This window comes from Chinchilla lanigera, unplaced genomic scaffold (genome assembly GCF_000276665.1).
Source record: "Chinchilla lanigera isolate Chin_1 unplaced genomic scaffold, ChiLan1.0 scaffold00064, whole genome shotgun sequence".
Lineage (NCBI taxonomy): Eukaryota > Metazoa > Chordata > Mammalia > Rodentia > Chinchillidae > Chinchilla > Chinchilla lanigera.
The window spans coordinates 13,399,343-13,411,356 of record NW_004955465.1 but is presented as its reverse complement, the minus strand read 5'-3'; the positions used below and the strand labels follow the sequence as shown (position 1 = coordinate 13,411,356).

General features: G+C 46.7%; 1 protein-coding gene across 1 annotated transcript; it reads left to right on the top strand.

Annotated features, from left to right (window-relative positions):
- The first annotated feature begins 1,383 nt into the window (after positions 1-1,383).
- Positions 1,384-3,257, top strand: LOC102007872 (olfactory receptor 2B6-like). Its single transcript, XM_005398953.2, has one exon. It carries the CDS (start codon positions 1,386-1,388, stop codon positions 2,418-2,420), a length of 1,035 nt encoding a protein of 344 aa, XP_005399010.2. The 5' UTR covers positions 1,384-1,385; the 3' UTR covers positions 2,421-3,257.
- The last annotated feature ends 8,757 nt before the right edge of the window (positions 3,258-12,014 follow it).

Genomic DNA, 12,014 nt, shown 5'->3' with positions numbered 1-12,014 from the left:
TGCTTTAACCCGGTTCCTTGACCCAGTTGCTATGCTCAAAATCCAAAATGTATTGTTCTGCTGCCCAGCTGAATGCTTATTGATCAAAAGGAGAACAATATTATCCTAGGGTGCTGGCAGTGCAGCTTTGCTCAACAGCAGAGACATTTGCTTTGCGGCCTTTAATGGCACTGGAGCTGACTGAAAGCCGCTGATGCAGATGTTGACAGATGAGCCACAGCAGCACCAGAGAGGATTCCAGAGAGTTTGATGAATATGTACGTAGCTGAAAAATACCCTGGAGCTAGGATGCAGCTCAGCGGGGGGTTGCTTACCCAATGTGTGGGAGGCCCCAGGTTCCACCCCTGACACTGAGAAAATAAACATTAAACTATATACTGTGTACTGGTAGAGCAGAGTATCCCACTGAGCCTTTCTGGGGTAGGTACACTTTCAGCCCGCGCAGTGCCGTGTTACTACCCCAGGAAATGGGGCTTGTGAGTGGGCTCCGCCCAGCATCTCAGCCTCCTGTGCCTACACGTCCTCCTCTACCGCCTGGGCTCTGCATGGGTCACCCCTACCAGGTGGCGCCCACTGGGGCTTCTGCTATTGAGGGTGATGGACGTGGAGTTGTAGAGAGAATAGGAAACTGAGTTTCAGCAGCCAGAGCCATTTCCCCGGGTGTGCACTGATGCTTCACGTCGTCAGTACTGTCTCTAATTTGCAGGTGAGGGGCCTGAAGATGGAAAGCGTTACCAGGGCGGAGTAGCGAGGAGCGAAGGTAGGTACTCGCGCCCAGGCCTGACACCTTCGACTATCACCACACTTCTAACAGTAAAACAAGGTGTCTCTTTAGAGTGTATCTCTTAGCATATTTGTCTACATTCATTTTGTGAAGAGGTGAAGTGGGGTTTAAATAATGTCAACCAATTCCCAAACCAGAGCATCTCCTTGGCACGGAGGAGAGATCAGAATGAAGGGAAACAGCAGGAACATTGTCTGCGCCTGCCCAGCAGTCGGTGCGCAGGCAAGAAGTGAGAACAGTGCGTTTTCAAAAGAAAATATCAAAGATAGCACATCCTGTGAATGAAGAAACAGATGTACATGCTTTAAGACTTTTGAAAATCATTTTGGTAAGAAACTGCTATAAACACTTTTTTTTTTTTCAGTAATAATCCAGGACTGCTCTACTACTGAGCTACATCTCCATCTTTATTTTAAGTCAGGGTCTTACTAAGCTGCCCAGGCCCTCCTGCCTTAGTCTCCCAAGGAGCTGGGATCACAGGCATGGGTCAACAGGCCTGGCTGTAGGAATACTTTTGAAACACTTAGATAAATTTTCACTAATGTGCATTTTTCACAGCAGTAACAGGGACACTTTCTAAGTTTATGCAAATCACTAGCAAATGTTAACAAATACGTATTTAACTTACTGTTTCTCTGCTCTGTATTTCAGGGAACCAAAAGTTGAATGCTCTACTATGAATTGGGTAAATGAGAGCACCCCCCAGGAGTTTGTTCTGTTGGGCTTTTCAGACCGGCCATGGCTGGCGCTGCCGCTCTTCGCGGTGTTCCTGGTTTCCTATGTCCTCACCATCTTCGGCAACGTGGCCATCATCCTGGTGTCGCGTCTGGATGCCAAGCTCCACACCCCCATGTACTTCTTCCTCACCAACCTCTCGCTGCTGGACCTCTGCTACACCACCAGCACTGTGCCCCAGATGCTGGTGAACATCTGCAGCTCCCGGAAGGTGATCAGCTATGGCGGCTGCGTGGCCCAGCTCTTCATCTTCCTGGCCTTGGGCTCCACCGAGTGTCTCCTCCTGGGCGTCATGTCCTTCGACAGGTTCGTGGCCATCTGCCGGCCTCTGCACTACTCGGTCATCATGCACCAGAGGCTGTGCCTGCAGCTGGCGGCTGCCTCCTGGCTCAGCGGCTTCAGCAACTCAGTGCTGCAGTCCGCCTGGACCCTGCGGATGCCTCTGTGTGGTCACAGGGAGGTGGACCACTTCTTCTGTGAGGTCCCCGCCCTGCTCAAGTTGTCCTGTGTGGACACCACAGCCAATGAAGCTGAGCTCTTTTTCATCAGTGTGCTCTTCCTTCTGATACCCGTGACCCTAATCCTTATCTCATATGCTTTCATTGTCCATGCAGTGTTGAGGATGCAGTCAGCAGAAGGTCGGCGCAAGGCCTTCGGGACATGCGGCTCCCACCTAATAGTGGTGACGCTGTTCTACGGCACCGCCATCTACATGTACCTGCAGCCTCCATCTCCCGCCTCCAAAGACCGGGGAAAGATGGTGTCGCTTTTCTATGGGATCATCACACCCATGCTGAACCCCCTCATCTACACGCTGAGGAACAAAGAGGTGAAAGGAGCTTTCCGGAGGCTGATTACGAGGGTCTTCATAATTAAAAAACAAGGACTATCCAAATGCTAGGCCTTGCCAAAGACAGAAGTTTACGTGGCCTAATTTAATTCTAAGTTGCTTTACCCTCACTACTTTCAGAAAGAATGATTATGGTGATTTCCTACAAATGTGTCATGGATAGGGAGCCACTTATTCTCCACTACGTAAGTGCACTCATTGCACGAGTTCTAAGGCCTGCTCTGTAATGTTTAACCTTTAACCAAATTGTTTAACCTTAAAGTCTAAGTTTCAGGATGGCTGGTTTACATATTTGGGAACAAGTCTTAGATCTCTTTGAGGTTAGAATCAAAGCGTAGGAGCCCTTTCCCCAGAAATAAAATTCCCAACATTCACATTCATCCAAACACCCACACCCACGCTCTTCCTCTCAAACCCCAAGATTTTCTCAGACATTTATAAGTCTAAAAGAAGTCTGTGAAACTGTCCATGGCTTCCCTCTTCTTAATTACAAAGATAAGGATAATAGCTCTTGCTTACAATTTAATACTATGTCCGTATTGGCACAATACTAAAACCCACAATGATTTCCCCACATTTTACTTATATTTGCTATTCTCTTGTTTCTGTGATTTTCATTTCTCCTAAACTGAATTCCTGTTCTATTCCATCTACCAAATAAAACTGTAGCTACATTTACACTTGCACCAGGTAACTTACTTTTGGCATTTTTATGATTTTCTCTACTATACATACTTTTGCCCTTAACACCTAAAGCATGTGTAGTTCAAATCCTAACCAATAGCAGTTCAGAAAATGATAATCTACTGCTTGTTAGTGCACTTTTCTTGTGCAAGAAGAGAAGTTTACTAACTCCATATTGGTTCTCTGGGGGCAGCACAGGTTGTAATTTATGCTCATCCACACATTCTTTCAGAACCCATCAAAGTACTAAAGAAAATATTTGCAAATTGTAAGATGCTTATTTCTCTGGTCTTGTGACTTGTTGCACTATAATTAACTGCTTCTGTACTATCCTTATTGTCTTAATTTTTCTTCCATCAAATGTATCATTAAAAGTAGAAAATGCAGTAGCTAAATAATACAATTAGATTTTTTTCCTTGTGAAACCTCATTGTAACAACTTCTGGGGTTTGTTTTGTTTTGTTTTGCTGTGTTGTGTTTTGTTTTTGTTTTTGAGACAGGGTCTCACTGTATAGTTCACACTGGGTTTGAACTCACTATATAGCCCACGCTTTCCTCCAACTCCTGATGATCCCTCTGTTCAGCCTCTGAGTGCTGGGATTACAGCCGTGCACCACCACATCAGGCTACAAGTACTTCTGCCTTACTGTGATTCTAACACAGCATGGTGAATCTTAAATATTTGACGTGCATCAAGGTCACCTGGAGGGCTCTTAAAATCCAGATTGCTGGAGATCACTCCTCCTCTGAGTTCCTAAGGTTCCAGTGGGCCTGGGTGGGGACTCAGACTTTGCATCCTCACAAATTCTCAGGTATGCTAATGTATCTGGGACCAGACCTTAAGAACTGCCGTGTTGCCATGGTGGGCCATGCATGTAATCCCAGCACTGTGGGAGGCTGAGACAGGAAGGTCACAAGTTCAAGTTCCACCTGGGCAATTTAGCAAGACCCTGTGTTAAAAGTTAAAAAAATTTGCAAAGGGCTGGCATGAAGCTCAGTGGTAGGGTGCTTCTGGATTCTGATTCTCAGTACTACCAAACACAACAACAAAAGCAGTGCGCACAAATAACAACAGAAATCTTGCTGTATGAACAGTTAAAATGAAGGTGTTGCAGTGAGTTCTTATTCCCTTTTTTTTTCTGTTAAAAGGACTTATAATTAAAGAGAAAATGGGCAAACCACTAAACAAGTTTTTTGAAATATGAGAGAACATTCATTAGAGAGTGCATCCTTATATTAGAACATGGATTTTTATCTTAAAAGTCTGAGCAAATATTATACCAAATTTCCAGAGACAGTTTGACGTTATCTTAATGGCAGTGCCTCTTAATGAATTATTAGAAAAGTCAGCAGAGAAACCACAGTGATGGGAATTGAGGTATTTTACATTTTCTCAAATGAACAATTGATTCAACACATTGCATACTATTAAATTTTAGAGGGATTCCAAACAAAATTCTGTAAATATTTTGCTATCAGATATACTTGCTGACAAGTTTAGAATACATTATTTAATGCCTAGATGTGTTAATAACTCTTAATAAATACTGTAAATAATTTTGTAAAACTAGGAAAGATAAAGTTGTATGATGGGAGCAATTCACTTCACAATTGTTCTGGTTGAAAATTAGCATATGACCGTTTCCTGTATTATGGAATATAACATAACACCTGTTTTTTTAATAATTTTTTTTTTTTTTTTTTGGTTTTTCTCCAGTACCAGGAACTGAACTCACGACCTTGCGCTTGCCAGGAAGGCACTTTGCCGCTGAGCTAAATCCCCAGCACATAAACCCTGTTTTTAAAAGAACCTCATGAAGAGGCACCCTCGTGGATGAGGGGAACCAGATACAAAGAAGTGCCACGTGCTGTGCGGGCGTGGGCGTGGCGTTCAACCCCTGTTTTCCTGGTCCTTATAAAAGATCACAGTGCGCATGTTGTGCTATCCATTTGCTGAGTATAGTCATTGTAGATATTTCTGTGTTTTATTCCTATATAAATTCTTCTTTATGAGTTTTTTCAGACCTAAGTTTTAAGAAATTTATAGATGGAGTTTTAATTTTTTTTGAAGGCACATAATTGTGTTGTTACCTCCTTAGTACATTGGTCCCTCCGTGGGCCGGGGTGGGTGTTTGTTGCAGGACCTCAGTGCGTGTGAGAAGTCGCAGGTGCTCGTGTCTATCAGTGAACTTTGTGGTGTCTGCACACGACCGAGACACCACCCCCATGTGTGCTAGGTCATGTTGGGATGGCTTGTGACACCCAGCATAGCGCGCATGTGACGCAGACAGATGCTACACTCTGCTGTTAGGAGAAAATGACGAGAGAAAAGTCGTACTTTAGGCACTGTTTTTAAAAAGTATTTTTCATTTGAAGGTAGCTGAATTCCCAGATACAGATCTCAGGAATACAGAGGGCCTGCGTGCTAGCTGGCACATGGTGAAATAATAGTCATTATTTCTTTCTTTCACTTTCCCTTTTCCTTTCCTCTGTCTCTGTCTCTCCCATTCTCTATTTTAAGTAAAAATATTCAGATCTAATTAAAAGGGAAATATTGTCTGTTGCTTATCCAAAAATCAAGAGAAGGAGTTATACCACTGAGCCATTAATGAGTTAGTTCATAAAATGAAAGAATACTAAATGTCTTTTAGGGTAAAGAAGCTTAAAAATTAAAAGTTAACTGCATGTATAAATATGAAGATTTTAGACTGAAGCAGGACTTAAAGAGAAAAAGTCAGGTTTCCCAAATTTCCCCCTCTCTACAGCTATTGTCCTTTGTTTTAATAAGGTAAAAGCAGTAACTTTTGTCCCTATAAGTAAAATTTTATAACTTCCTGTTCCCATAACACCCTGTTATGCTGGCGTAGAACCACCAAGATACAAACCTGTCACAGTGTGACAAGCTTCCTTTGTTGTCCTTCTGCCCGCCCACAAGTTCCCTCCTGAGCACCAACCCCTTTGGCAAAATATGTAAAAACAGGAGCTTCTCCTTTGATGCTCAGCCATTTTGGACACAAGTCTGCTAGGTGGGTATTTCCTAAAACCAAATAAAACTCTCCCATTTTCCCACTGGTCTCTCTGATCTCTTGAATTCTGCAATAAGACAGCTATGGGTGGGGGCACACACCAATGGTCCTAGGGCTTGGGAGTTTGAGGCAGGAGGATTTTTGTGGGTTCAAAGCCAACCTGGGCTACTCCAAGGTGGGTTTAAGGCCAGCCTGAACTACAGAGCAAGACCCTGTCTCAGAAAACATAAACAAAATCAAAAAGGTTTTATTTGTAAAGTTATTGTGAAATATTTTCTGTGCTACACAACAAACACTATTATGACTTCTAACACTTCCCTGGAGTTCAGAAAAAAGCACAAATATCTGAAAATCTTTATTTCAGGGAACAGTGCTGGTGATGACACCACTCTGGTGCAGTCTTCTGCGTTCACTTGGGCTGTGTTGGGGCCCCTGCCTACGGGAGGAGTGGGGGAGGGGAAGTGTGAGAAGGGGTCGTACGCGGAAATTGTAGCTGAGGCCTGGAATACAGCTCAGCAGTGCAGCACCTGCCGGCAATTGCAAGGTCCTGAATTCAGTTCCCGGTACCCCTCCTCCACCAAAAGCAGGAGGATATGGAGAGTTGCAAGTAAGTCAAGGATGTTGTTTCCTCGGCCTCCAGGTTACCCTAAATTTCATGCATTCTTAGACGTATCTTGCTTTCCCTACTTCTAACGTCTCTTAAAATTTGCTGTTCAGCCATAACTGATGACGTTACCACGATGGTCCGCTAGGTGGCAGTCACGACACAGGTCCCTTGCAGTTGTGGGTGGCACCTTCCAAGTTCGTGGTTCTCCGTCCTGCAGGCCTCCTAGGCTGCTGGAACCACCACGTGCCGGTCGGTGGTGTGTGGATAGCTGTCCCCAAAGGTCAGGGGCTAAATGTTGGTGACAGCCTGTGGCAGCATTGGGAGATGGCGATACCTCGGGGCGGGGGGTCTGATTGCAGGAAGTTAGGTCACTAAGGACTGGCCTTACAGGGGGTATGGGGGCCCTGTCCCTTCCTGTCCCTGTTTTTGTTTCCCAGCCACCAAGAGGTGAGCAGCCACAGCCCCTGCCACGATGCTGTGCCTTGCCACACGCCAAAGGGAGTGGGGCGAAGCGACCACCGTCTGAGACTTCTGAGGCAGTGTGCCAAAATAAACCTTGCCGGGGTGGTGGCCCCTGCCTGCAACTGCAGCATTAGGGAGGCTGAGGCAGGAGGCTTGCTGTGAGTTCAAGGCCAGCCTGGGCTACAAACTGAGTGCAAGACCAGCCTGAACTGCAGAGCCAGACCCTCAAAAAGACAAAACAATAACAATAATTAATAATAATAATAATTCTTAAAAACCCTCCCTCTTCATGGGCTGATTGTCTCAGGTATTTTGTTGCCGTGATGAATAGCTGGTTAACACAGTCAATGAGCCATTAAGGAAAGACTACGCTTTTGTTTCCTGAAAACTTGACGGTGATACCTTCTGGTAAGTTCAAGAGCGCAGCCTTGTTCGTATTTGCAGAGTGAGCATCGGGAAGATATTGACATCCGGCCCGCAGGAAATGCGGGAAAGCTCAGGGATTTAATAGGTCAGCACGATCTCTTGCATACTGTGCCCAGTAACAGCATCTGCTTTAACAGTGACTCAAATGCTACTCTTCCCGGTAGTGGGGGTGTGAGAACCGAGGCTCAGACTGACGCACTTCGTAAGGGGGAGCTCCGTAACGTGAATCTTGGCTGCCAGCCTCTGCGCTCCAGTCCCTTTCCACGAAGCCATCCTTTTTCTGTGTGTTAAAACTGTGTGTGTTCTGTGTGGAGCAGTTTATATACTTTTCAAGCATCTGTTATATCTTTGACTCTTTACATCAATCTTCACATACACATGTGTGCTGGCACATGTGTGCATGCTTGTGTACACACACACACATATCCTGGAACATGAAAATTATCCAGTCAGATTGTTCAGCAATCTACGAGAGAAATATCTTTTTCTCTAGGGATACACTTACAGGCTAATTTGGTTTCTTACGAGAATTTGGGCCAAAATATGAGAATATTGGCAATGGTTGAGCATGAAGAAAATTTTAAGAAAAAATGTTTAAAAAATGAGAGTTCACAATTCTTGGAAGCTCCCTCTGTCATGGTGATGTGATTTTTCTTTCTTTCTTCAGAGCTGTTTCCTCACCTTTCATGGGGCCTCAGCTATGACTGCACTGGGGACAGAGCTACTGTACCCATATGTGTGGGCTTCAACCAGCATCAAACTGGTCATCTAATTCCAGCTTTGGTTTTCAGTGGTGCAGTGGTTATTATCTGTCACTCTTTTAGTCTTCCTCACTAAAGAGGAAAAGGCTTACCTCAACTCCGCATTTCTTAACTATAAGTCCATAGTATTCTTGACAGTTCATGGAGAGGCTTCAAAGGACCAGAAGAACCCCTCAAATACGTGGACACATTTATGTGCAGCTGGTGTGACCACTCCTTCCAGGTTGCCCTAGGTCCCTGAGTTCAGCACTGAAAGTCCTGTCCCAGGAAGCCATTTACTCCTGGAAAAATGGACAATTTGTTGTCCTGTGTGCAACTGCTTGTAATCCTGGAGAAAGTGTCAGTAATTTTCAACAGGTGACTGACACCAACATAGTTGAACACAGTGAAGTTTTTACTTAGGCTCCACTCCTGGGAAACACTATTCTCTTAGAGGTTGAATTTTCTAATTTTCAAGATAGCATCACAGTCAGGGTCTCATATTATTGACAGAAGCGAGCGTCCTGCTCCACATTCTACCATGCCCAGCCAGCCCAGCAACAGGGACGTATTCGGCCCAAGAATGACATGGCTGAGTGTGAGAAACTTTGCTGTCACCCTTCATGCAGGTGTACAGCTCTCACACTTTACATACATGCGGTACGTTTGTCAAAACTGAGCAACTAATGTTGTTATATTATTAACTAAACTACAGACTTTTTTAGGGTTTCCCCACAAATTTCCTATTGCTGCTCTAAAATCCAAATTATGGTACCATATTACATTTAGAGATCATGCTGCTATTAACTCCTTTGGTCTGAGTTAGAGTCTTTCTTGACATTTCTTTATCTTTCTTTCCTTGCTTTCACTGAAGTCAAGAATGTCGTTGACTATCCCTCAATATGGGTGTGTATATTTCCCCATAATTAGGCTGAGGTTATGCATTTTGGGAGAAAGACCACATGCCCTTCTTACCACATTATATCCTATGCCCTTCTTACCACATTATATCCTATGCCCTTCTTACCACATTATATCACGGCCTACACGACATTCCTGGGGTGTAGGATGTACCAACCCTAAATGTGGCTGTAGAGACTGGAATACGCCACCTCTAAATATGTTTCTTTGGTTTATTTTTGAGAGCCAGAGTAGGTCTCAAAAAGTACCCTTTATAAAGGAAAGGAAATTCACAGCAGCAAAAATATCTCAGCAGGAAGAGGCTGCCCCAGACTTTTATCGCCTGAGACTCTTGTCTGCACAGCAAGCTGAACTGCATCAGCCTGCATTTCCTGCCCTCATCCTCTCACAGCCCTCCGCCACTGCTCAGAAACCCCGGCCACCACCCCTCTCCTTAGCTCAGGATGCTGATGTAGTCAGCCATCTGCTCCATCTTCTGCCACCAGGGGACCATTCCGCCTGCTGTGCCGTGTGCCAATCACCGAAAGGAGGTTTGCACAAGAGGTCACTCACCAGGTGTCTCTACTCACCAGGTGGGACTCCGAGTCTCACATTTACCTCTCTGAGCATAGGATTTGGGGATATTTGTAGAGCAAAGAAGCGGGGTGTCCGTGGTGTGCGCAAAGGTGATTGAAAGTAGGGAGCAATGAAGTTGCTGGTCTGTGTGTGCATCATGGTGTTTCATGTCTGTCCATGGGCCGATGTTTAGAAGACATCATTAGCATGCTCTGAGATGGGCCTTTGGCCTCTGATTCAGAAGGTCACACACTGGACCCTGGTGCGGCCCAGGTAAGGGGGCAGTGGGTCCACCCAGCTTGAGATAGACAAAGTGGCTTCCAAATTCCTGATGAACAGCTCAGGCAACGTCACTGTTATGTAGCTGTGTGGCCAGGTGACCTCTAAGACGGTGACAGCAGCCAGTCACTGAAAGCCAGTGAAGCTCGTGTGTTTTCTCTTGGTTCCATGGGTCTCCTGTGTGCACGGCAGTAATTAAAATGGATTTTCTCCTGATTTTCTGTCTTCTGTCAATTTGATTTTTAGCACAGTTGAAGAACCTAAGGAGGCAGAGGACGGCCACTCTCCCCTCCCCTCCATCACCACGGTTTGTTTCGGGTGATGTTAACCTTGATCACTAGTTAGCAAGAGCTGTGCTGGGTTTCCCTACTCTGACGTCACTGTTTTCCCCTTTCCATTCTCTGTTCATGGGAAATGGGTCAGCAAGTGCAGCCAGTCAGGAGGAGAGGGAATCATGCTCTGCCTCCTGGGAGTGTCTGAGCATCTGTGGCCTTGAATTAAAATCATCACAGTAACTCATACATTGAGGGGAGGATATCTTGCGGATACACAAGAGCTCAGTTTGTCCTTTAAGTTTCTTAGAAGTTTAGTGTCCAATAGATTCGCCTGTAGCAATGATTATAATAATGTTTACAGATAACTGTCTTTCTCTCACTACTGTTACATTTGCGAGAATTCTATAAGGAAGGCTTATGTATTCAGTCAGTTGCTCATCTTAGTGTGGGCTCAAGGATTGCAACAGCATCAGAAACGTGGGAACAGCGCCCAAGCTTTGGAGGCAGATTTATGCTGACGGGCACTGACTGGGATCTTTCCAAAATGTCGGGCCTGAAGGCTCAAGAAGGGAGGTTTTAATGGGGTAGGAAGGGGAAGCACAGAGGCAGAGTACTCGGCTGTCTTTGATTGGTTCCTGCAATATGCCTCATAGTGACCAGCGATGCATCACAGTGACCATCCGTTTCTAGCTCACAGAAGCAACCGGAACTGCAACAGTGTACGCAGATCAGCTTGTTTACACACATATTTCTATCGATACTGGTATCTATTGTTGGCCGTCTGAAAATATGAACCGAAGGATTTTTGCTAGCAGTAAGCCCCAGACTCAATTTATCCGTGCAGAAATAAAGCACTTAGATACCAACAAATCTCCACAAGGCAAGTTGGCAAGGCAGCAAGCACATCGCTTTGGCAGGGGCGCGTTAGGTAGCCTAACGCGGGGAGCTGACCTTCTCCCCACTGGCTGGCTCCAAGGCTCACAGTCTATCCCGATTGGCTACTGTCGGCGGGGTGGGGCCCGGGGGTTTCGGGGCAGCGCCAGGGGTTGGGGCGGGGAACTGAGTCCCGGCGGGTGCGGAGTCCAGGCCCCGGAGTCCTGGAAGCGCAACAAGTGCAAGCCTGGGGCGAGGGCCGGGCGCAGCCCCGCTCGGGCGGAGTCGCTCCTGCGCACATCCTGCCACGGAAAACAGGGCCGAAGCTCCTCACGCTGGAAGCCGGCCACGGAAGCTGAAACTACGACCTTTCCCGTAAGGTCACCGGGAGAGCGCGCCCTCGTCCCGAGTCCCCTCCTTTCGGTTAGAGCTGCCGCGAGGGAGTCCTCTGCCCGCCTGGACGGCAGGTCCAGGGCGCGGGCCCCGGGCCAGTGCTGCCCGGTGCCGGGGCGCGGTCGTCGCAGGGAGCCAGGAGACTGGGCGGACGCCTGCCTCAGCTTCCCCGTGGGCTCAGCCTCTGGCAGTCACATCTCCACCCGGCTGTCCCGCTTCCTCCAACCTCAGCATGGAGACGTTCGCCTGGCTGTGGGCTTCGCGTCTGAAGGCGCCCCCGTCTGCTCAGAGAATTAGTTCTGCTTTTCGCGTCCCCGTCAACCCGCGTCGCCCGGGCTGGGTCGGCTCCGCGCCCTCCCCGGCGCAGTGGATCCGCGCGGGGCTGCCCCGCCCCGGGACAGCGG